This window comes from Arachis ipaensis, chromosome B5 (assembly GCF_059453495.1).
Source record: "Arachis ipaensis isolate K30076 ecotype BB chromosome B5, ASM5945349v1, whole genome shotgun sequence".
In the NCBI taxonomy this organism is placed as follows: Eukaryota; Viridiplantae; Streptophyta; class Magnoliopsida; order Fabales; family Fabaceae; genus Arachis; species Arachis ipaensis.
This window is the reverse complement of record NC_142440.1, coordinates 20645066-20668416: the sequence shown is the minus strand read 5'-3', so window position 1 is coordinate 20668416 and position 23351 is coordinate 20645066. Positions and strand designations below refer to the sequence as shown.

Below are 23351 nucleotides of genomic sequence, written 5' to 3'. Positions count from 1 at the left end.
CAATTACCAAATGCACCTAATATATTTAGTCTAGTAGAATACATCAATTATTATCCTAGACATTTGTTATAGTCTAGACTAGGCACATTACTAACATTTGTTTCAGTTTTGACTACATACTTTTCCTAGCATCGGTACTATAGGTTAGAATTTCAATTTCATAGCATTGGAAACCATAAAATTATATACTCCAAAGAGCTAAAAACTAAGAGAGACATGACTTCAAGACTAATCAAATAAACACATAATACATACTAAATATGACTACTAGAATTCTCCATCACTGTATATATGTATACTAAGAATATTCATGCATGGATTAAATAGTGAAATATCTAATCCATTGGTATACATCATTCTCATCCAATATTGAAAAGGTTTAACTATAAATTGACTAAACTATGCAGCCGACCCTGTCTAAGAGGGTTGTTTGCGAGCTGGCATTTTGGAGGGATGGGAAGAGTAGGAAAAGAAGGGGATTGTAATGTAAAAAATTTAAAGTTTAACACTACAAGCCTTTCCTTTCCTTCCCTTTTTCCCGTAAAACCCCAACTCAGAAACAACTCTAATGGGACAAGCCTTTGTTGTTGTTGTATTCTAATCTATTAGGCTACGTTTGGAAGGGAGACTGAGACTCGGAAACAGAGACTAAATTAAGTCTTTGTACTGTGTTTGATATAAAATGTGCTGAACTGAGTTATGTCTCCATATTATATTTAGTTTAACATAAATACGGAGATTAAAAGGTAGATTTGGAATTTGAAAAGTTAAATGAGGGTATTTTTGAGAGGAAATGTTATCAAAGTTTCTATATCCATTCCCAAAAATTTCAGTCCCCTGTATTCCCATTTTCTGGAGGTACTAAAGGGAATTTTGTGTTCCAGGACTGAAATTTTAGTTCCAATCTTTGGCCACCAAACACAATACTAAGTCCCAATCCCAGTCTCTGGAAACAAACACTACCTTAAAGAAGTAGCATAAGTAGTACAAAGGTAAACTACAATGTAAGCCCATTGGCTTTTACCTCTTTTGTGCTTTTCTCCTTCTAGCCTGTGCTTTTTGCCATTTTTTTCTTGGAACCAGTTTACTCTTTGGTCTCAATTTCAACTCAGGTGAGAATTTGTAATTTGGATCTCTCATACGTGCTTGTATGTCCTTGAAAAATTGCATATTCAATTGTTTAGGCCCTCCTTGTCGAAGCTCTGCATACTCTGGACCTGAAACAACATTCTCAAATGCTCCAATAAGAATGTCCAAGTCACTCATTACTTCCCATACATTGGTGTACCTCCCATCTGGACCTTTCTTTAGTTTCTTGAGAGCATTCTCAACAGCGATCTTCCGAGCTTGCTTTCCTGGTGACAACTCTTCCGGTTCTTGTTCGGCTTTCAACATCTCTGAGATGGTTCTATATTTCGGCATTTCATCAAACTCAAACAATTTATCTATGTACTTATCACTTTTTTCATTTGGATAAGCTTCTGTAGGAATGTCATCATCACTGTCCATTTCATCACCAGTCCACAGCGTCTTCTCTTCATCGGTGTCAGACCAAACACTTCTTAACTCATCACTGTCATCAGCATCGATCAGATCTGCGTGTTCTTTAGCTTGCTGTCTTGCCTTCCTAATCTCTTTATCAAGATGACTCTTTGAGTCATTTTCTTCATCAGTTTCATCTTCGCTTCCTGTCCATAGAGTGTTATCTTCATCCATCTCCTTCGCCCAGGCTTTCCTGAAATCTGCACTCCCTGGTTTTCTGCTGCTAAAGAGATCATAACCTTTGCGTCCACCTCGAGCATATGTTCTAATTGCTGGAAATACAGATCATTAGTTAAGCAGAATAAAGTAGTGAATAGATTTATCAATGTAACACAACAAAAAAGAATAATAAATAAATAAATAAATAATCATGGATAGAAAAAAGGAACTCATTTCATCTTTCATAAAATCTCATCTAATCATAGTACAACCAGAACCAGTATCAAGGTCCAAGGAGGACCCCTCTTGAGGAATTTTGTCTTTGTTTTCCATAACACAAAAGGAATATATATATATATATATATATATATATGGATATTCATGCTTTGTCATCTTTTATTTAGGGACATGATAATATCATGTTCTGAGGAGGAAAACAAATTCCTACGTAAGGGATCAAGCTTAATCCTGCTTACAAATTATTTGGGATTTCTATCATTAAATATGGTAGACACGTTGCCAAAGAAAATAGTATATAAATGCATACAGTATTATCTATTATCTCTCTGTCACTCTTACATAGTTACTATAAGCTATTATCGGAACTTTCAATAATAACTTATAGTCAAGAATTAAGAAGCTCTTCAACATTTGCTAGTGACTTAGTAGGTCATACAAACAAGTTCGAGATCAAATTGAGTCTTCTAACCAATTTCAGTGAAGTAAAGAAAAGAAAATCAATGTTTTAGGGCAGTCCCTTTTTATTCGTTATGTTTGCACAAGACCTGAATTTAGTCCACAATTTATCGACTTTCTACCAAAAGAAAAAACCTTAAAAGATGCACAATATATAGCAAAACAATGCAAATCTTCCATGGAAATCAATGAGATATGTTCTTAATCACAAAATTCTAAAACTGAAGAAAATAAAGAAGCATTTAGTTAGTGATCCTCCAAATACAAATTTAAAAATTCTAAGCCAGAACTTCTACATTTTTTCAAAAATTTAATCATGAATATACAAATTGCTACATATAGTAATTAACTACTGCCATCCAGCCGAAGTGAACAGGAATTAAGAATTTTATCAGTGGGAGATTGTGAATCTAACCTTGAAAATTCATCACATAACCATTACTAAAACAACCGTTTAAAACACTTGGAGCTGAATAATAAAATACTTTGGACCTGGAAAGACCAAAAGAGCAACACATATGTGACACTTGACCAACATTTCACTGAAACACAAATGTATAAACAATTATCCATCAAAAAAATCAGAATAAAACCCACTTTTGAGAGACGGGCACCGAATGTGACTTCGCAACCCTTACTACTGACAGAAAGAGGCCAGTGTAGGAACGTGATCTCCACCCCATAGGAACAAACTAACTGCTCTAATGCATTACCACCTCTTTTTCCAAGTTCTTAATAATGCTTCTCCTGATGTTAACAAAAATTAACAATTTCTATTACTCTACTACACAATTTGGTGCTACATATACATAGGTCTCAAGCATACCAAACTACAATGTTTTTACAACTTTTTTCTATTTACAAATAAATAAATAAATAAAATTAATTAATTTTAGAAGAACAATCAACATCACTGAGCTAGATATACGCAAGGCATCAAAAGGAAGGGAAAACATGAGTGCATTCTATCACTCACCAGACCAGACCCATCGTTATTTGGAAGCATAAATGTGACATTTCATCAAACAGTTTGAGGGCATAAAAATTAAAACCAAAAACAATAATAAAGACAGAGACAAGGAAGCGTGAGTAATAATCAACTGACAAACAAAGCAAATTGGGAAAATGAAGGGCAAGGAAAAAACAAAGAGGAATCAGAACGATTGGAGCAAATAACTCACCCAGAACAAACAAGTCAAGGTCTACCATGTAGTTGGAAATAGGGATGTTCGCAGTGCAGTTTGGTTCGGTTTTTGAGAGAAAGGTCATCCGATCCGATCGTCTAATTAAACTGCGGTTTGGTTTGGTTCGGTTTTTTTAGCGAGACCATCCAAATCAATTAAAATCGGTTTGATTTGGTTCGGTTTATTTGGTTTTTTCAATCAATTCAAAAAAATACTACCATACTTGTCTGGTCTGACACAGCTAGCCTGAATGTTTGTTTAAATTGAAGTAATCCGAAATACAGGCCTAACATAATTTTTAACCAGGAAAAGAAAAGAAAGACAAAAGGGGAAAGCATTATTGATTACAGATGAGGGAAAAAGAAAGCAAAACATAACCACATAAGGAAAAATATAAAAATAAATAAATAAGCACCTTTTTTTGTTCTACTCCTTTGATTTTGAACACCAGTTCATATAGTTCCCTTATGTTTGCCTAAAATATAACAGAGAAACAGAAAAGCAATAATCAGAACTACATTGGTCTAACATTTCAATTATCACATTATGCCAAGTTAGAACCAAAGTAGATGGCCTTGGAAAATATGCTAATAAGAAAGAATAGAAGAACTTTACCTATAATAGCAAATCATGTTCTTTACTTGCAATAGGCTATCAAGTAATGTCAGTGTTCCAATGTCTTCCTCACATAAAAATACTCAACAGTATTTTTTCTTTTTGGATAAGAGATGAATATCATTGACATAGTAATGCCAATGTGTATTACATATGCTTTTAAAATTGAATAGGTGTCGTACTTTAACGGATTCGATACTCATCTGTACTTAGTGCAACATAACCGCAAAACCAACAAGACAACCCCATATGAAATCAATTGGTACCTTTTTGCTTAATTTTACAGTTGACACACTGTTATCTCTGGCATCAGTCAACTTCAAAATGAGTGGGTGAACCTCAACACTATATTGCTTCTGTGCAGCACCCTGCGAGATCAACTTCCTCGGTAATGCTGGTCCACCTTTATACCTAGACCATCGTAGACAGAAACCTGTTACATATTGTACAAATCAAACAGTAGTGACCATCAGATAACAATTGAAATATAACCTTAACTGCCCAAGTTCCAAGACTTCTCTATTTATATGTTACCTTCATGATGTCAATACTAAACCTATTAAAAGATAGCAGATACAATAACGGAGGTAATCTAATACTTCAAATCTGCTTCCATTTTCTCATTATTCAAATTTATCTTACCATACTGATTTCAATCTCTTCCTATCAAGATCCAGAACCTCCAAAGACTTGATAAATCATACTAAATCATTTCAAAAGTAATTTTTTATTTTATATTATTTTTCCAGAAAAACTAATAATAATAATAAACCAGAAGCAGTTTCAGATAAAGTTTTTAGATATTATCACTTTATCAGATAACAGATATTCAACAATACCAACAATACAGAGTACAAACCAAAGCAGTTTCAGTTATTCAACAGAACAGCAATTGAAAATGAACAACAAACAGAACAGCAATTTCGGTCAAATTACATACCTGACTCGGTGGCTCGGGCTCCATCTCTGACTTGAATCGGTGACTGGGTGGGAGGTGTTGTGTTGTGGGTGGCCAGAAACGCTGCTGGGTGGTGGCGTGGTGCTGTTCTAGGTGGTGGCGTGGTGCTCTGTCCGCTGGGTGGTCCTGGGTGAGTGGGTGGTGCTGTGCTACTGCTGGCCTGCTGGGTGCGACTGTGCGAGGGTGGTGCTCTCTCTGTCCGCGAGGAGGTCCTGGGAGCAGTGGGAGGAAAGATTCGGCGGCGTTGGGAGGAAGGCTTCGCGGCGCTGCGAGGTGGTGGGAGGAACGGTCTCGCCGGCGCTGGGGGTGCAGAGAGCGAGACTGTGAGAACTGAGAAGAGAGGGGCTAGGTTCCGTTTGGGGGTGGGACGTGGGGGTTACTGGGTTAGAAGAAGTTAGGTCACGTTCATTTGGGGGTGGGGTGGGCTTGGTTTTTTTACTTTATCGGTTCGGTTCAATTCGGTTAAGATTTTTATTATCAAAATCGAAAACTAAATCGAACTGCAATAAAAATAGCAAAACATGTTTTTTCGATTTTTTTATTTTTGATTTGTTTGATTTTTTATTTTTTTGGTTCGATTCGGATCGATTTTGAACGTCCCTAATTGAAAATGATGGTAATTAGAATATTCCCCTCCTATCAATGAAAAGCATTGAAATTTATCATTAAGTAGTTCGAAATTTTGCAAGCTAAATATAATTCCGTAGTTGTGGTTCAATGTAAAGTTGTTCAGGGGATTGAGAATCACCAGGTGGCTAAAAATTTTTGATATGGAAACAAAATGAGTGATATACTTTAACATAGTAATTTTTTGTGTTTTTTAAAATTGTGGGAGAACACAAATCGGACCCTCCGATTTGTGTTTAAAAAGTTGAAAAAAATTCAGAGTACACAAATCGAAGGGTTCGATTTGTGTTAAAAATTTGAAAAACCTGAGTACACAAATCGGACCATGCGAGTTGTTTGATTTTAAAAATTTTGCTTAAGAAATCGCATGGTCCGACTTGTGGTTGGGCAAATATGAATTTCGAAAGCTAGAAAACGGACCCTCCGAGTTATTTGTTGTTGTCAATTTTTTTATGAAATGGAATATCAAACGCAATTCGGACCGTCAACTCACATGGTCCGAGTTCTGTTCCACTGACACCACATGGCTGTGAAGCACCTGTATTTTCCATATCCGAGTCCAACACCACTTTTGTTTCCATATTCAAATTAAAAAGTGTCACCGGGTTTGTGTGTGTTACTGCTTCACCACTTTTGCTTCCATATTCAAATTAAAAAGTGTCACCGAGTTTGTGTGTTACTGCTTGGGTTTATGCAGGGGATATTCATTTCATTTGTATTGGTGGTTCGGTGCGGTTCGGTTTGGTATCATTTGGTTCAATGAAAAAAATGAGAGCAAACCACAAAAATGTCTCCAATTATAACTCTCGAAATAATCTTAAAATAATTTAAAAATCAAGAAAAATATTAAATTGTTAAATTCTCAAATAAAATTTTAGAGGTTGAATTTTGATGTAATTTTTTTTAACTATCATCAAAAAATAAAATATTTTTACCTTTATACTTTAGTAATTTTATATTAAGTGAATATTTTTTTGCAATTTTTTCTGAATGGTCAAAAACGTTTTTAAAAATGATAAAAAAAATATAAAGATCAGATTTTAGTTCTGTTTTTTGGATGTGCTTTCTATATAATTAATTAATAATATAACCACTCTTACAAAATTTCGAATCAAATACACTAATAATTTGCTTATAAAAAATTTATATTTTTTGCTTATTTTGTACCATTTGAAAATATTTTAACGATATTTTTGCAGCTAACTTTTTAACGTTAACGTTAAATAACTTAAAAATATCACATAAGGATATAAATTTGTTAGTATAAAACGCAAAAATGAATTATGAACTCAGTTCACAATGGGCGCAAGAAAACATGGGTTCTCAATAAAAAACTTGGAAACTAGTATGAGATCATTATAAATGTAAGCTTTTAGCTATCACATCAGAAACATATTAAAACATCAAGGAGAAGGTTTTTTAAGTTGTTTTTACATCTATGACTAGATAGTACAAGATCTTCAACAAAATAACTTGTGTGAAGTGAAGTGAAGTGAAGTGAAGTAAATACACATCCATGTTTAGGAAAGAGAAAGACACTAAATAATAAAGCACAGGATCAATAACTATATCGAAATCCCATGAAGAAAATATAGATCTTTATGTAACAAAAAATAAAATAATCTACATGACTACATCTCTTAAGCAACATATAGTGGAAAATATAGTTCTTGCTTTCCCAGAAGAATTGATTTAAGAGACTAGGGGAAGGCTATTAGAATTGAAACAAAATTAAGAACATTTGGACATTTTCTTTTCAAAGAGGACGTTTCATTACATTTTGATATAGACAAAACACGAAATGCCCAGTAAAAACGAATATATACAAGTCATTCAATATTTCATACATATATTTCTTATGCACACCGCCTGTCACTTACTTTGGTGAAGAGTTCGAACCAAAAGAGTGTCTGGCTCAGTTCTCATTCTCTTTTTACTTGTAAGTGAACTCAACGGAAGCTGATCCATATATTATATAATGAACCAGAAGAAGAACTGCAACTGTTACTGGCAGTATCACAATCTGAGCCATCCAAGACGTCATTGTTCCTACCGACATCACTTATAGAAGCACTTGGACGCTGCTTTCGCTTGACAGCACCTGAAGAACTCGGAATCTCATTATCCGCCATAACCTTCAGCTTAGTGTCTTTCCTCTGCAATGTTCGCTGTGACACTCATCTTCATCACTGTCTATGTAGTTCACAGCTGCTGTCCCCAAACTTCCCTTTGCTGGAAACAAAGTGATATATGTTAGAGTGCCATGATATTACATTTGCCAACAGAATATGCAAGCTATGAAAATGAAAAGAAATACTCTGAAGCCAAATTGTTAATTTATTATTACAGAATTCATGAAGATCTAGCATCTAGTTAATTTGGTAATTGAGCACATTTAGTTCCACTTTCCACCATAGTTAGACATACATATGAGAATAGGCATTTCTTTAACATAACGAAAGTACTTAAGGCAACATGACTCAAATAAAACAGAAACCAGTTACATGTTTCATATCCTCTGCTCAATTCGGTTATGGCTTATTGTTCATTATCCCTATGTGATACCAGTTCTAACACAAAATGGATTGATCTACTAATGAGATTAATGCTACATTGATCACCGACAAAAACTCTGCTTTAAACGAAATTCACAAAATCTAAGTGGCCAACCAGAAAATATTGTTGCTTGTAATTTCATAATCACAGTAAATGAACTTCCAAAAAGATTTAAACTGAATGCAGATGTTAATGCCATGGAATAGAAGGCAATGCCATATCTAATTCAAGTAAATGTGAATATCATGCACTCAATAACATGCCTAACAGAAAATGCAGTATACAGCAAAAATGGTTACAAAGGTCTAACCCAGCTGAAGACACCAGCATAAGCTTACCTCCAAAACAAAAATGCAAACTTAGATTCTCATCTAATATCAAAAGAGTTACAAAACGATTGGTCAACTAATTATAATAGAAAAATGACTAAGAAAGGCTCTGCTAGGGTTTCTAAGCAAGAAGAAGACTTAGTGCAGCGTAGTACTAAAAAGGTGAAAACGCGTGCCAGTGTTGATCTTAATCAACCAAGCGAGGACATGGAAGTTACTGGTCCTTGTGATGGAAATAAGTCGGGAGCTTCCAAAATCTCGTATAAGGATACGCTCCTCACCGTGGCGGGCTCTATCATTGAGGATGAGCATGTTGACATGGAAGAGGTTAATGAAGACATACCGGATCCAGAGAATAGATGGTACCAAGATGCGGATAAAGACACCCATGAAGAGGAACCGTTCAATCCTTGTCCCACCATTCCTATTTCGAAGGAAGAGTTTGACGAGTGGTGTAAACCATGGAGATCCGCACTCTATGTCAAGCTTTTGGGCAAAAGAGTTGGCTTAGGATTTATGGAACAACGTTTAAAGAGAGATTGGGGTAAGAAAGGCTCTATTAATGTTATTGATATGGATCGTAATTATTTTTTAGTTCACTTTGCAGATGCAGAAGACTACTCTCATGCTTTAATGGAAGGACCTTGGATGATTGCCGGACACTATCTCATTGTGCAAAGATGGCGACCTTTTTTCTTGGAATCTAAGAAAGCAGTGAAAAAAATTGCTGCCTGGATTCGGATACCAAACCTCCCTATTGAGCTCTATAACCATAAATTTCTATGGAGAGTTAGGTCTACTATTGGTCACATGCTCAAAATTGACCGGTCAACCTCAATCCATTCTAGAGGACGCTTTGTTAGAATTTGTATCGAAATTGATCTTGCCAAAAAATTGTCCCTAGGATCTCGGTTCTTAGATCAGAACTCTATATTGAATATGAAGGACTGCACCAAATTTGCTTCTCCTGCGGCAAGTATGGTCACAGGTCTGATTTATGCACTGATGAACCGGTGGGTAAGACGGCGGGCCATGAAGCTAGCGCGGAAGGGAACACTATGGTTTTCGAAGATCCACCATCTGTCGAGACTGAGAACCAAAATGGAAAGAATCAAGATCCTAGCGGTGGTAATCAAGGGAATCAAATTTCCCCTGATTTTGGGCCATGGATGTTAGTTAAACGTAACTTTAGGCGGAAAAAGGGCATGAATAATCAAGGAAAGATTGGAGGCATGATTGGTCAAGATCTACCTAATAATCAGGAAAGAGAATATGAGGATGATATGCCCACCAATGCTAATGGCTCACGTTTTATTACTTTGAATGAGGAAGGAATAAATTCTTCGGCTAAGAATTCCATGCAAGAGGAAGCCATTATAGCTTCAAGTGGCCCCGAGGCCTCAAAGGCCTTGATAGTGAATAATAAGAGTCAAATCATTCAAAAAAAGTCTTACGGGTTGGTGCAGGTAAAAATTCACAGTGGTAAAATGGGCCCCTTTAATAAAGTTGGGCCACAAGGATCTGAAAAAGGGTTAAAGCCTAATCCTAAAATAGTCATCAAGAATCCTTCCTCCTCTCCTGAAGCTTCCAAGAGCATTGTCACCGTGTCTCCTACGAAGAAGTCTCGTGAAACTAATGATATGGAAGGGGTAGTGATGGAGTATATGCGAAAACTTCAAAGAGAGCAGAATGAGGCTTTTGTTGCTATGAAGCAAGTTGCTACAGGTCATGAAGGTTCTGTGGTAAGGAATAATTCTCTACTGATGAATGCAAGCTCCTCTGACTCTCATATGGATATAGAGGCTGTGCGGAGTCCAGGAAAAGATCTCGATAGGCCCCCAGATGAGAGTATGATTGATTCTGGTGGTAAAAAAAATCAAAGAGAGGGATTTATCCCTTGGTAGCAGAATGGCAAGTCAGGGTCTCATACCCAGGTGTAACGTTGTCGCTGGTGACTCCCCTATCCTTTTTTGCTTGTTATAATGAATGTTATCTGTTGGAATTGTCGGAGTGCCGGTAGTAAATTTTTCCACTCTCTTATTAGAGACCTCAGAAAAGAATATAGTGCTAATTTCATTATTCTGTTAGAGCCTCAGATAAGTAGGTCGCGTGGCGTTTGGATTAGGAATAATATAGGGTTCGGTAGCTCTTTCATTGTTGAAGCTAATGGCAGATCTGGTGGGATCTGGTGCCTCTGGGACTCTGGTACTTGAAAGATTGATGTCCTGGATCATAATAGCCAGATGGTGCATCTCAAGGTTGTTGGTGGTGACTCGACCCCCTGGCTCCTATCTGCGGTGTATGGTAGCCCCATCGCGTTAACAGAAGAATCCTTTGGAGTAATTTGCGATCCTTGGCGAGTAATATTACCATTCCTTGGTGTCTTCTAGGTGATTTCAATGCTACGCTCCACGATTATGAACGAAGGGGAGGCTCTACTAATGTTGTTCATAGTGCTTGTCCTGATTTCCAGAGTTGTATCTCAGACTGTAGGCTTATTGATCTGAGTTTTGTGGGTTGGCCATTTACTTGGAGAAGAGGTAACATTGTTGAGAGATTGGATAGAGGGTTGAGCAATTTGGAGTGGCAATTATCGTTCCCTGAGGGCACCCTGAGGCATTTGCCCAATTTTAATTCTGATCACTCTCCTATTTGTCTGCAACTACACACTGCTTCCTTTCAAAATAGGAATCGGAGGCCTTTTCGGTTTGTTGTGGCTTGGCTGGCGCATCCGGATTTTTCAAATTTGGTTTCTAATTCCTGGGATGTCTCTTCTTCTTGGAACAGTGTTGTTGTCAGCTTTAAAAATTCTTTAAAAGATTGGAATAAAAATATTTTTGGGGATATTTTCAAGAGAAAAAGAACTCTCTTGAGAAGGCTTCAAGGTATTGCCTCCAGTTTGGCTACTAGTGTTAATCGTAATTATTTTCTGGAAAACCTTCAGAATCAGCTTTGGGAAGAATATGAGGAGGTTCTGACTCATGAAGAATTACTTTGGTTTCAAAAATCAAGATGTAAGTGGATTGAATTTGGTGACCGAAACACAAAATTTTTTCATGGCTCAACTATGGTTAGGAGAAGAAGGAATAAAGTAACTTCCCTCATTGATGATTTTGGTAATTTGATCACTAAGCCAAAGTTATTAGAAGACTTAGCTAAGAATTTTTTTGTGGATCTTTATAAGGACTTCTTGCCTGATGTTCCCTTTGTTCTCAGTAATTCATTCCCTAACGTTAGTAGTGAAGAGCTCAACCAGATCGGCAGCATGGTTTCTAATATGGAGATTAAGGAAGTTATTTTTAATATGGGAAGTTTTAAAGTACCGGGAAGAGATGGCCTCCAAGTTGTTTTCTATCAAAGTCAATGGGATCGTGTTGGAACTGATCTGTGCTCCTTGGTGCAACAAATTTTTGTGGAGCCAGAGAAAGTTGGGGAAATTAATGAAACCCTTATCACCCTTATTCCTAAATCTGACCCGGTTACCAGCTTCAGGCAAATGCGCCCCATCAGTCTTTGTAATGTCACTTATAAAGTGGTTACCAAGATTATTGCTAATCGACTGCGGAAGCTCATGAACAATATTGTGCAGCCCACCCAATGTAGTTTTGTTCTAGGTAGACAAAGCTCTGACAATATTATTATTGTTCAGGAGGTGATTCATTCAATGAGAAATAAAAAAGGTTCGAGAGGGTGGATGGCTATCAAAATTGATTTGGAGAAGGCTTATGATAGGCTCAAGTGGAGTTTTGTTGAAGAAACGCTCAAGGATATTGGTTTCCCTTCTCAGATGGTTAATCTTATTCTTCATTGCATTTCTACAGCCAGAATGAGAGTTTTATGGAACGGTGAAGAACTTGATGAATTTACTCCTTCTAGAGGCATTCGTCAAGGAGACCCCATCCCCCCTTATATATTTGTCCTCTGTATAGAAAGGCTCTCTCAGCTCATTAATGCGGCAGTTGATCATGGCTTCTGGAAACATATTCGCCTTAAAAGGGATGGGCCTGCCTTATCTCATTTGTGTTTTGCGGATGATCTCATTCTTTTCTCAGAAGCTAGACTTGAACAAGCTGAGATTATTAACAAGTGCTTGGCAGCCTTTTGTGATAGTTCTGGTCAGAGAGTTAGCCAGGAAAAAACTAGAGTTTTCTTCTCAAAAAATGTGGGTAACAATGTGCGCGCCGAAATCAGTAGTGCTCTGCACTTCTCCAAGACGGATGTTCTCGGTAAATACTTGGGGGTTCCTCTCCTACATTCCAAATTTTCGAAGCATACTTTCAACGATATCATTAACAAGTTGAATGCGAGATTAAATTCTTCGAAGGCCTCATCCTTATCCTTAGCTGGCAGAGCGACTCTGGTGAAATCTGTTCTTTCTTCTTTACCTACTTATACTATGCAAACTGCTTTGTCTCTACTTTATCGTAAATGCAGGAGTTTTCTTTGGGGGTGAAACTAACAGCTCCAGAAGGATTCACCTTCTAAGCTGGGATAAAGTTTGTAAGCCTAAAAAGTCAGGAGGGTTAGGTATTCGCCACGCCAGCACTATGAACCACGTGTTCATGGTAAAAGCGGGTTGGGGCCTAGTAGAAAGGAGGGATTCTTTTTGGGCGAAGGTGGTTCGCTCAAAATACAACGGAGGGAATGACATTATTCCAAGAGTGGAAAGGAAGAGACAAGAATCAAATTTTTGGAAAGGCATTTGCAGAGTTTGGCCTGAAGTTCAACAAAACCACATCTGGAGAATTGGAGATGGATCCAAAATTAATTTTTGGAACCATAATTGGGTCCCTGAGTTAGGGCCGTTGGTGCAACATGCTAATCAGGTTAGTTTTAATATTGATGAGTTTAGTTTTCTTACGGACTTTCTTTTGGTCATAGGGAACTGGGACGTGGGGAAGCTGGAGACTTGGCTGGCCGAGGATGTTATTAAAAAGATAGTGGCTATTGCACCCCTTCACCTTGGAAACAAAGTGATCATATTGCTTGGAACCTTTCCTCAGATGGAGCCTTCAACCTGAAGAAGACATACCAGAAGCTCAACGGAGACTCTTCTAGTCAGAATGATAGGTTGTTCAGCCCGATCTGATCTTGGAAAGGACCTGAAAGGATCCGGTCTTTTATGTGGCTGACCTATCACGGTGCTATCTTGACAAATTTGGAAAGTGTAAACCCCGCTAAAATCGGTAAATTATTAGTTAGTAAATTGAATTTTAATTAGGAAAGTTAAAAATACAAAACTAATATCAAAATAGGATAGAGCTCATCGAAACGAGAATTTTGATACCAATTTCGATAATTTGGCCCAAAATCAGACCGGAAGGGCCGAACCGGTTGAACCGGGACCCAAACCGGACCCATGGGTTCAACCGGGCCCCTAACATAAATGAAGCAGCAGCTTCATCTTCTCCATTTCACCACAGCAACGAAAAACACAGCAAGGGGGAGAAGAGAAGAAACCTAACCCTCACCATTCCTTCCAACTACCATAACTTCCTCATCCGGGCTCCGATTGCCGCACCGTTCGCGGCCACGCGCTCAGCGCGTCGAGCTCTACCTTTCTATCTAAACAATTTCTCTGGTAAGCCTTCTATTGAGTTCAGAATCTCTATCCCTCTTTCTTTGGTAAACTTGAAAACCTATAGTGAATCTTGTCCAATTTTTGTGTTCTAGGTTCAAGTTAGATTCCGGAACTTGTGGGCTCAAGCTATTGAGCATATGGGTATGGTAAGAACACCCTAACCCTAGCTCAATCTTGTTTTTGGTAATAGAGAACTGAATTGGAACATATATATGTGTATTAGGTGTAGTTTAAGAGGGTGTTTATGCATTGAACTTGAATTTGGATTACTTGGAACTTTGTTGGTGACAAGGCTTGCTTTGGGGCTATTTGATTGAGCTTCGAGGGGCTGTGATTTTATGTTGAGAAGCTGCCTTGGGTGAATTAAGTGATCGGCCAAGGTATGGTTTAAGTTTCGCACGTTTAATATTTACGGTGTTGTGAAAACTTAGGTTAGAGGAACCATAGAATAAGTTGGATTGTTTGTTGTATTTAATGATTAGCCTTGTAATGTTGTTAGAATAGATTTGCTAGTGAATTTATATATTAGAATTATGAGGTGTGAATGCTATTAATGGTGTGCTCTTATATTTATTTATGATAGATTAGAATTGGTGTTTGTTAATAAGGATGTAGAGTTGTGTTGTGGTGGTATTGTATATACTGTAACTAATTATGTAATGATCGGAATTACATGAGACCAAGTTTGGGCTAAACTTGGGAATATAAGGAACTAAACTGGAAATTTTGGGACCTTTTTGTTAAATATACAATTTATGGCAAATTTTTAAAGTTAGGTTGTTAAATCTGTCCAGCAGCAGAAAAGATCAAACAGGCAGCAACTTGTTTGTCTTGCTGCGACTTTTACGAGTTGAGTTTTGGAGCGAAACCAATTTTGTTATAAAATTTGATTAACTTGCTTTATTTCTCTAAAATTTCAGAATTTTAAGAGTTGAGGATTGGGAGCTGTGAATTTTTGAATATTGGTGGTCAAAACTAAAAAGAAACAGATTTCAGCAAGCTATGCATCAACTTCCAATGCTTGTAACTCTTAGAATTAAATAGAAATTGGGTTGCAACCAAGACACACTTGTTTTTGGATGAGCTAGGGGTTCTCAAATCAAAATTTAGCTTAATTGGAGTTTTGTAATAAAAGTTATTCCAATTGAAAGGTACTAAGCTTGTTGGTTTTTAAAACAGATTTTGTCTCATTTTTACTTAACTTCCAGGTAATGTAACTTTTTCATTAAAAATGGTATTGACTCAGAACCAATTGAGAAAGAAACCTGGATGAGTAAATTTTAACTATATTAATTTTCAAAGTCATTGGATTTAACTTGGATTTTATATTGAATTTTGAATATCACATGCTGCTGCTGTTTTTCTGGTTTTATGCACTGCAGAGCAGTCACGGTTTTTCCTTTATTCCTGAGGCTAAAAAAATCAGAAAATTATGATATTTTGTTTGTTAGAAAGCTTATTTCAATATGAACGCCTGGACATAAAGTTTGTGCAATTCCGAGTTCATTTGCTATATTAGAAACAGAAAAGAAAATAAAGTGTCGAGGATGTCTTAGTGATAGTCATGAGTTCGAGAAGTTAAAGTTCAATCCTCGTGTGATGTGATTGATTTAATGTTAGAGTTGGGTTGATTTTAAGATTATTCGATATTAAGAAGGATGAGAAGAGTTTGATAAAAAGTTTGGTCAGGACCCGGAAAGGGTAATCAAGTTGAATTATAAGGGAGTGACGATGAAAAATGTGAAAGGGAGGTTGTTAATAAAAGGAGTTAATATGCCATGGCTTGATGAATGATTAAATAATGATTATGACTATGAAATGGCTTATGAATAATGCTATCTGAGATACGAGTTCCCTGGGTAAGAGCCGTGGCTCGCCATCACGTGTTCCAGGTTGAATCTCGATACTCTGTTGACCCTACGTCGTAAGGGTGACCGGGCACGTATAAATTCCCGGGTATGGATAGCCCCCATTGAGTGATTTTATGAAATATGAATGTGAACTCTATGCATAGACTCTTGGGGATGCGCGACGGGGGACAGTCTAAGGTTTTCGGACTTGTCGGGTTGGCTGGATAACCGACAGATGGGCCCCATCAGCCATAAGACAGGCATGCATCATATGCATTTGTTTGTATTGATTGCTATGCATTTTTTTGGGTATGCCTAATTGATATATATTACCTGCTATTTGTTATACTTGCTATTTGTACTATTTGATCATTACTTGTGCGTGAACTTGTTTGGTTGCTTGTTTCTGTTACATTCTGAATGATGAAAGGATGGAGGAAACAGAGGAAATGGTTTGGTGTTAGGTTAAGCTTGAACTTGAGTAAGTTAGGCAGATTTAGAATACCTACCCCTGTTTATGGCTTCTGTTTAGTACTTAAGTTGGATAATTGAATAACGGAGTTCTAGGATTGCCTATGGCATTCTCAGGACCGTATTTCTTATGCGCGTGGCACTTTTACCATGCTGAGAACCTCCGGTTCTCATTCCATATTGTATTGTTGTTTTTCAGATGCAGGTCGAGAGGCTCCTCGCTAGACGTCTGGATCTTGGGAAGCGAAGTAGTCCTTGGGTGTATTTTGGTTTTTGGTTGTATATATGTATATATTTGTTTAGCTTACTCTCCAAGTAACTTGTGTATGCTGCTCCTTTTAGAGGATTAGGGAGAGATAGGAGTTTACTTTGATGTTTTGGTGTATTTTGGGGATACTTAAGTATGTTTATATGTATATATATATATCCTCCGGCCAGCCTTAGCTTCGCAGGCTGAGTCAGGGGCTAGTTATGCTGTTACCTTGGCTTTCCTTTATCCTTCTGCTTATCTTTATCATGTTCCTATTAGGTCTCTTAGCATGCAAGTAATCCTATTCCTTGAGCGTTGCGCTTTTTATTTTGCGATTTTGTTTACCCGTTTTGTTTCAAGGCTCCTAGTATATTATTTCTTTCAGTATTATATGTATATCTTTACTGTTTAGAGGTCTGTTATACCACACTACCTCTGTTCTACGACTTAAGCGTAAAACACTGTGTAGTAGGGTGTTACAGAAAGAACCCGATGTCACCTTTCCAATACTGCAACCTGTCCGCGTTGCAACACTTGTGACGAATCCATCATTCATGTCCTCCACGATTGTCAGTTTGCTAGGAGAATCTGGGTTCCCCTTTTACGTAACATTGGTCTTGTGAGTTTCTTCAATCTGAACCTTTACGACTGGTTGATGCTAAATCTTACCTGGAAAGGAGATTGTCCTTGTCTCTTTGGAGTTACTATCTCCTCCCTATGGTATTTTCGTAATAAGTTTGTTTTTGATAATGATAATACCCCAGCCTCTGTGCGGCTGGTTCAAGTGAGGGTACATCATAGTGAGTTCAATAAACTTATCAATAAGCTTCAACATTCACAATCTAATGCTCCAAAAGAAAGCAAATTGGTTCGCTGGTTTCCTCCTATAGAGGGCGGTCTCAAGCTCAATGTGGACGGTTCATTTGTTTCTCACTCAAATGGTGCTGCTTGTGGTGGTGCTATTAGAAACCATCTTGGTCACTTTTTGAAGGAGTTCACTTGCAATTTGGGGAGCTGCTCTATAATGCAAGCAGAGCTCTGGGGTATTATTCATGGCTTACAAGTTACGACTGCTAATAATATCACGAACATCATTGTGGAGTCAAATTCTATCTCGGCTTTAAACTTCATCAAGAAAGGGTGTCCTGATTCCCATCCTTGTGCTCCTCTGGTTGCTGATATCTGCATGTTAGCATGTCGTATTCCTAATATTCAATGGTCCCATACTCTTCGCGAAGCAAATTTTGTAGCGGATCATCTTGCCAAGAAAGGACATGAGTTGCCTTTTGGTGTCCACCTCTTTGATGCTGCTCCTCCTGACATCCTCCATTTGTTGGCACATGATTGTTCGGGTATTTCTTTTGTAAGGGGTTATAGTTAGTTTTGGGTCCTCGACCCTCTTGTTCATAAAAAATCTAATATCAAAAGAACCATGATGCAAATAATTAACTAGACTCTCCTTCCTTAATATCTAAACCTTCCCTTTACTTTCCCTTCTTTGAATTATCTCAATTACAGGGTTAAGTTACAACATGAAATTCCCAAAATACAAAAGAAAAAACAATCATCAATTGATATAGCTCTATGTTTCATATTGACAAAATGAATCACCAAAAACGTCATTGTTTTACTTTTTACAAAACAAATCACAGTCATGACCTAAACCTCACACAAAAAATTAGTATCGCTATATGAACACTCAATTTTGACCCTCGGATTTTATACCCTACAAGGTTCTCAACTTTCTTTAGTAAAATTTTCCACCATTTTTTTCAAGGAAAAAAAAAAGATGAAACAAAAAAGGATATACAAATAGATTCTTCCTATAAATTATACCAAACACTATCCACAAAGCTTTGCAAATTACATGCATTCCATCAAGTTCTACCAATTCAGTAAATTTCCAATTAAAATCAAGATTATATATCCAATTACCTGAAGCAGCAGTAACACCAGCACCATCTTTGCTTGGTATGATTAGTGTAGCCGAATCCCTTGAAGAAAGACCAACATTTTCATTCCTTTCCAAAGCATCTTTCTCAACACCCGTTTTATTCTCTTCACTGTTGCTCCCATTACCGTCATCGCCAACAATACCACCACTTCCATCATCATCCAAAGATATTTGCTTCTCATCCTCTGTAGTCTCTCTCTCCAACCTCGAAACCCTCTCACTCAATTCAATGAACTTCCTCTTCCAATACTCAACCGATGCCTCATCGGCACCATGTCTCTACTCCTCCCTCAACCCATCAATCCCACCCTTAGCATCATCCCGTTTCTTCTTCTCCTCCAATAACCCACACTTTTCATCTTCCAATTCGATGTTCCTGTTCTTAAGATCATCAACAACACATCTTTGATCATCCCATTTCTTCTTCTCTCCCAAGAGCTCAGACTTTTCAAATTCCAACTGCATGTTCCTATCCCTAAGAGACTCACTCACACCCTTCTCTTTTTCCAATTGGTTCTCCATCTCAAAACAATGCATCGCTCGAATCAGAATCAACATTCTCCTCCTTCTTAACCTCAACGAAGACCTTTGATCCTCCATTTCTGAACTCCTTGAGCTGCGATTGGAGGTTCAACTTATCCAAGCTGTGGATACTGTCTTTCACTTTGAGGGAGGCGATTTCCTGATCCTTCTCTTGAATTGCCGCGACGAGGCGTGATTCCCTCTCAAGCAAGGCACGTTCGACTCGGTCAAATCACGAGTGAGGAAGGTGGCTCGCAACTCGGACACGAAGCTGGGGAATGGGGATGGTAGTTTCATTTTGGCTGGTGTGAGCAGCCGAAGTCCTAATATGTTTTATGTGTATGTTGTTTGATAAATAAAAATCTCATTCTTTGTACGTGTTCGATGTGCAGGTCGATACAAAATTTAGTTTTTTTAAAACTTTTCATCTCAAACTCTTCTTTTAGAGTTTTTATAATGATTGGAATCTCTTCAAGAGTTCCAATAATATTTAAAGAGTTAAGTATGATTTTGGTTTTTAATGTAGAGGTCGAAAATTTGTTTTGTCCCAAAATTTTTTTTCAAACAAAATCGTCCTCAAAGTTCATGCTTGTTTTAAAATAGTTCGACGGACAATTCGTTACAATCCATTACTATTTGTTAATCAAATAATAATAATAATAATAATAATAATAATAATAATAATAATAATAATAATAATAATAATAATAATAATAATAATAATAAAAGAGAACGTTGTGGAAGAAGGAGGAGAGGATCGTCTTGTTGGCAAGGCTCAAAGAAAGGAAGCTGCGCTAGGGTTCAACGAAGTAGAGGAAGGGGTCGGAAACGCCGCTTCGATGGCTTCCCAGAGTTCCAGATCGCGTTGAATTCGATCACCTGCGAAGGAGTTGGTATGTGGGCACAGGGAGAGGCCGATTCTGCAAACCTCAACGACGAAGGACAATCCAGGCCGACGATTTTGGGGTTGCATATACTATGAGGTATTTTGTTGGCCTCTATTTTATGAGATTGAGTTTCTCCATTTGGGTTTCTTTCATCTTATGAATTTTGGGTTGTGATAGGTTCATGATGCCTGTGATTTCTTTAGGTGGGTAGACCCAGAAGCTGGAGGAGCGCAGCAGTATTCTGAAATTGCAAGAAGCAGAAAGAAAATTAGAACCTTGAGGACAAGGTTGAAGGATGTCGAATGGAAGTTGAGGATTGTAGCTACTTTAGGGGTAGTCGGGTGGATTGGGTTTTTGTATTTGTTGCTGCATACTCCACACAAGTTAAGGCAACCATATGGAATACACTTAAATTGCAGATGATTAGAACATGAATTTTAGGATTTTATTGTTCTTTTGGTTATTTGATAGGAAAACTTTTAATGTTACAATGATCTTTTGTGCTGTATCTTTTGTAAACATGTTTGAATGTATGAATGACAGTGTTATGTTGGTTTCCAAGCATAAAGCAGAGGATATGTGTTGTAATACTCTAAAGTAGATATATGTGCACCTGGTAATGACATAAAACGCAGACCAATGAACCTTAAAACACTGACAATTCAAGTCATTCATAACACAATTCATAAGTCAAAAAGACCAATTACAGAATTAAAGATGTCACTTAAACAAAAAAACACAGGCTAATAGTGTTCATAAACAAACTTGAAACCACTTAACCACATATAACAAAATAACAAAATAACATTGTTTGAGGCCTAATGAAACAACCATATCAGCCAAAATAAAAAACTAATGATTTCTAAAGGTTGCCCTATGCACTAGGAGGCAATTTTGCTATTAGCTTCAGTTTCTGCAATGAGATATGAGTTGCACCAGTCTGGATAACAGAAAAATGCCTCTTCCTGTGAGTTGGTTGACTGTGTGAGTCCTTCTTGCTAGTGAAGGATGCTGCTGCACTGCTCTTTTTAAGCAATGTTTGAGTTGAAGGAGCTCTAAGGTTGGACTGAGGTGGTGCAGGTCTTGATTTTTTGGCCTAGTTCTTGGGCTGAGTTGAATGATCAATGGGCTTAGCTGCTGACTTCCTGGACCTGATTGCTGGTTTCTTGGGCTGAGTTGTTGCAGGGTTGGGCTGAGATGTTGCAGGGTTGGGCTGAGAGCATGAAGTCCTGCTAAGTTTCCCTCTTTGAACTGTTTGGCCAGGGGGTTGTGAGCTTGCAACCTTCATACCTCTCTTAGGACCCTTGCCAGCTTGTTGAGTTGCAGGTTGGACCTATGAGGAAAATAAAAAATTGGTAATATTTTTATCACAATTTAATATATACCAAACTGAACCCTATAACAGTGAGCCACATACCTTTTTCTTAAGCTTTGTGCAACCTGATTTCTTGTGACCTAAAGCATCACAATTAGAGCATCTCTGTATTTGGCCCCTACAGGAGAGGTGAGTTTGGCTTCTATTATCCTCATTCCCAGGTCTTCGCTTCCTTTTCTTAACTGGTCGGTGACTTGGCCTTCTATATGGTGGTGGCATGACATCATCATACTGGGTTCTCTCTCACAGATCTGGTCTGTTAAGAGAATGTATCACTTCCTAGTAGCACCTCAGGTAAGCATCCTTTTTGTAATGGTCATCCATAAATGACTCCATGTCCAACCCCTTGAAGGTTATGCAGCTAATGGCATGAGGATAGGGTAACCCGCTCATCCGCCACCTCCTGTAGGAACATTCACCAGCAGACAGATCCACAACAAATTTGTCTAACCCACACATCACCTCATACTTACTAGCAGCTGACCAAAATGGCCTCCAGTCCCTAGCATACTTTGCCCTTTTCTCTAACTTTTTCCTAATTGTTGGCATGATGTTACCCTAGTACAGTTGAATTCTATCTCTATTGGCAGCCCATCTAGTCATTACATAGACCCTAATGTCCTCTAACATAGTCACAATTTATTTTTCTCTAGCCTTAACTATGACAGCATTAAAACTCTCATCTCATGTTAACAAGGGAGTCACATTTTGACTGAAATGAAAAGCGAGAACGGGACCAGAACCTGCGTGAAATGCTGTTTAAGTGCCGAAATGCACCCTCATTCTTGAGCCTCAGTGACTTCATCTCCTTCTCCCAATCTTTTCAGTGTGTTGACTTTGCACATCTCCACATTTGATTCTTTAGCTCCAATCCAGGGAATTTCTTTCTGAAATTGTTATACAGATGCCTCACGCAGTATCAGTTGTCAACCCCCTGGAATGACTTCTTCAAAAGCTGGTAACAAGCCCTGCAGTAGAAAGGTGAGCTTGCAAGTTAGTATAGTGTTCACAATAATTCATAAAATAAAAAAACCATTATCAAATTAATGTTCACCTTCTACTGATTCGACATGAATGTGCATCTTCCAATTTTCTCAGCACCCAAATCATCAGATAGATGTCTCAGAAACCAAACTCAGGAGTCCTTTGTCTCAGCTTCAACCACCGCATAAGCAATCGGAAGGATCTGATCATTGGGGTCTCTTCCTATTGTATTCAATAACTGGCCACCTTGAGGAGTCTTCAAGAAACACCCGTCCAAACTGATAAAGGGTCTGCAATGTTGGAAGCTCTTCTTGCATGCATCAAAGTAGACATACAGTCTCTAGAATACACAATAATTCATCAATTTTGGGTTCTGGACCTCCTAGGAAAAATCTGGGCTCCGAATCACTTTCAGGCTGACCGATGAACCTGAATTTGCCCTTAGAAGCTCAGCACAGTAATCATTAATCCTTTTATACTACTCCCTAAATGCACTCTGAATCTGACTTAGTGCCTCTTGCTTTGATTTGGCTGCCATGGACTTGGTCACAGTTACATTCCATTTCTTGTGTGCCTTTGCTTGTAACACCTTTATTTTAATTCTAGGATTAGACTCTACCTTCTTCTTAAATTGGGCTCCAAGCCACTTAGTGTGTAGTATGCCAATCCTATGTGTTTGCATGCAGGTGTGCTGCAGGTTCATGTTTCTTAACTACCACGTGGATTCATCCCCAACCCTATGTGTATAGAGCCAGAATGGAAAATCCTTCTGACAAACAGCTCTAACCCTCACCAAGTCACACTACTTAAA

The 23351-nt window shown here is 37.9% G+C and overlaps 1 protein-coding gene, 1 long non-coding RNA gene and 2 pseudogenes across 9 annotated transcripts; 2 read left to right on the top strand and 2 right to left on the bottom strand.

Annotated features, from left to right (window-relative positions):
- Nucleotides 1-231: 231 nt before the first annotated feature.
- On the bottom strand, nucleotides 232-5565 carry LOC110271823 (uncharacterized). Of its 8 annotated transcripts, none has more exons than XM_088488385.1 (5): nucleotides 5137-5558; nucleotides 4463-4629; nucleotides 3997-4056; nucleotides 2995-3144; nucleotides 232-1814 (listed from the first exon to the last, which is right to left on the bottom strand). In XM_088488385.1, exon 5 carries the CDS (start codon nucleotides 1714-1716, stop codon nucleotides 1021-1023), a length of 696 nt encoding a protein of 231 aa, XP_088344511.1. In that variant the 5' UTR covers nucleotides 1717-1814; nucleotides 2995-3144; nucleotides 3997-4056; nucleotides 4463-4629; nucleotides 5137-5558; the 3' UTR covers nucleotides 232-1020. The 8 variants fall into 8 exon arrangements, with proteins under 8 accessions (XP_088344511.1, XP_020978957.1, XP_020978954.1 ...); XM_021123298.2 differs by having other exon boundaries at nucleotides 4463-4607; nucleotides 5137-5523; XM_021123295.2 differs by lacking the exon at nucleotides 5137-5558 and adding an exon at nucleotides 2813-2889.
- A 3194-nt stretch (nucleotides 5566-8759) lies between these two features.
- LOC148563553 (uncharacterized) lies at nucleotides 8760-10570 on the top strand (annotated as a pseudogene).
- A 3460-nt stretch (nucleotides 10571-14030) lies between these two features.
- Nucleotides 14031-17058, top strand: LOC107642127 (uncharacterized). Its single transcript, XR_015883251.1, has 4 exons — nucleotides 14031-14247; nucleotides 14340-14393; nucleotides 14471-14627; nucleotides 16768-17058. It is a non-coding gene; the product is annotated as an uncharacterized LOC107642127 (long non-coding RNA).
- A 1164-nt stretch (nucleotides 17059-18222) lies between these two features.
- LOC148563552 (uncharacterized) lies at nucleotides 18223-19526 on the bottom strand (annotated as a pseudogene).
- Nucleotides 19527-23351: the final 3825 nt, after the last annotated feature.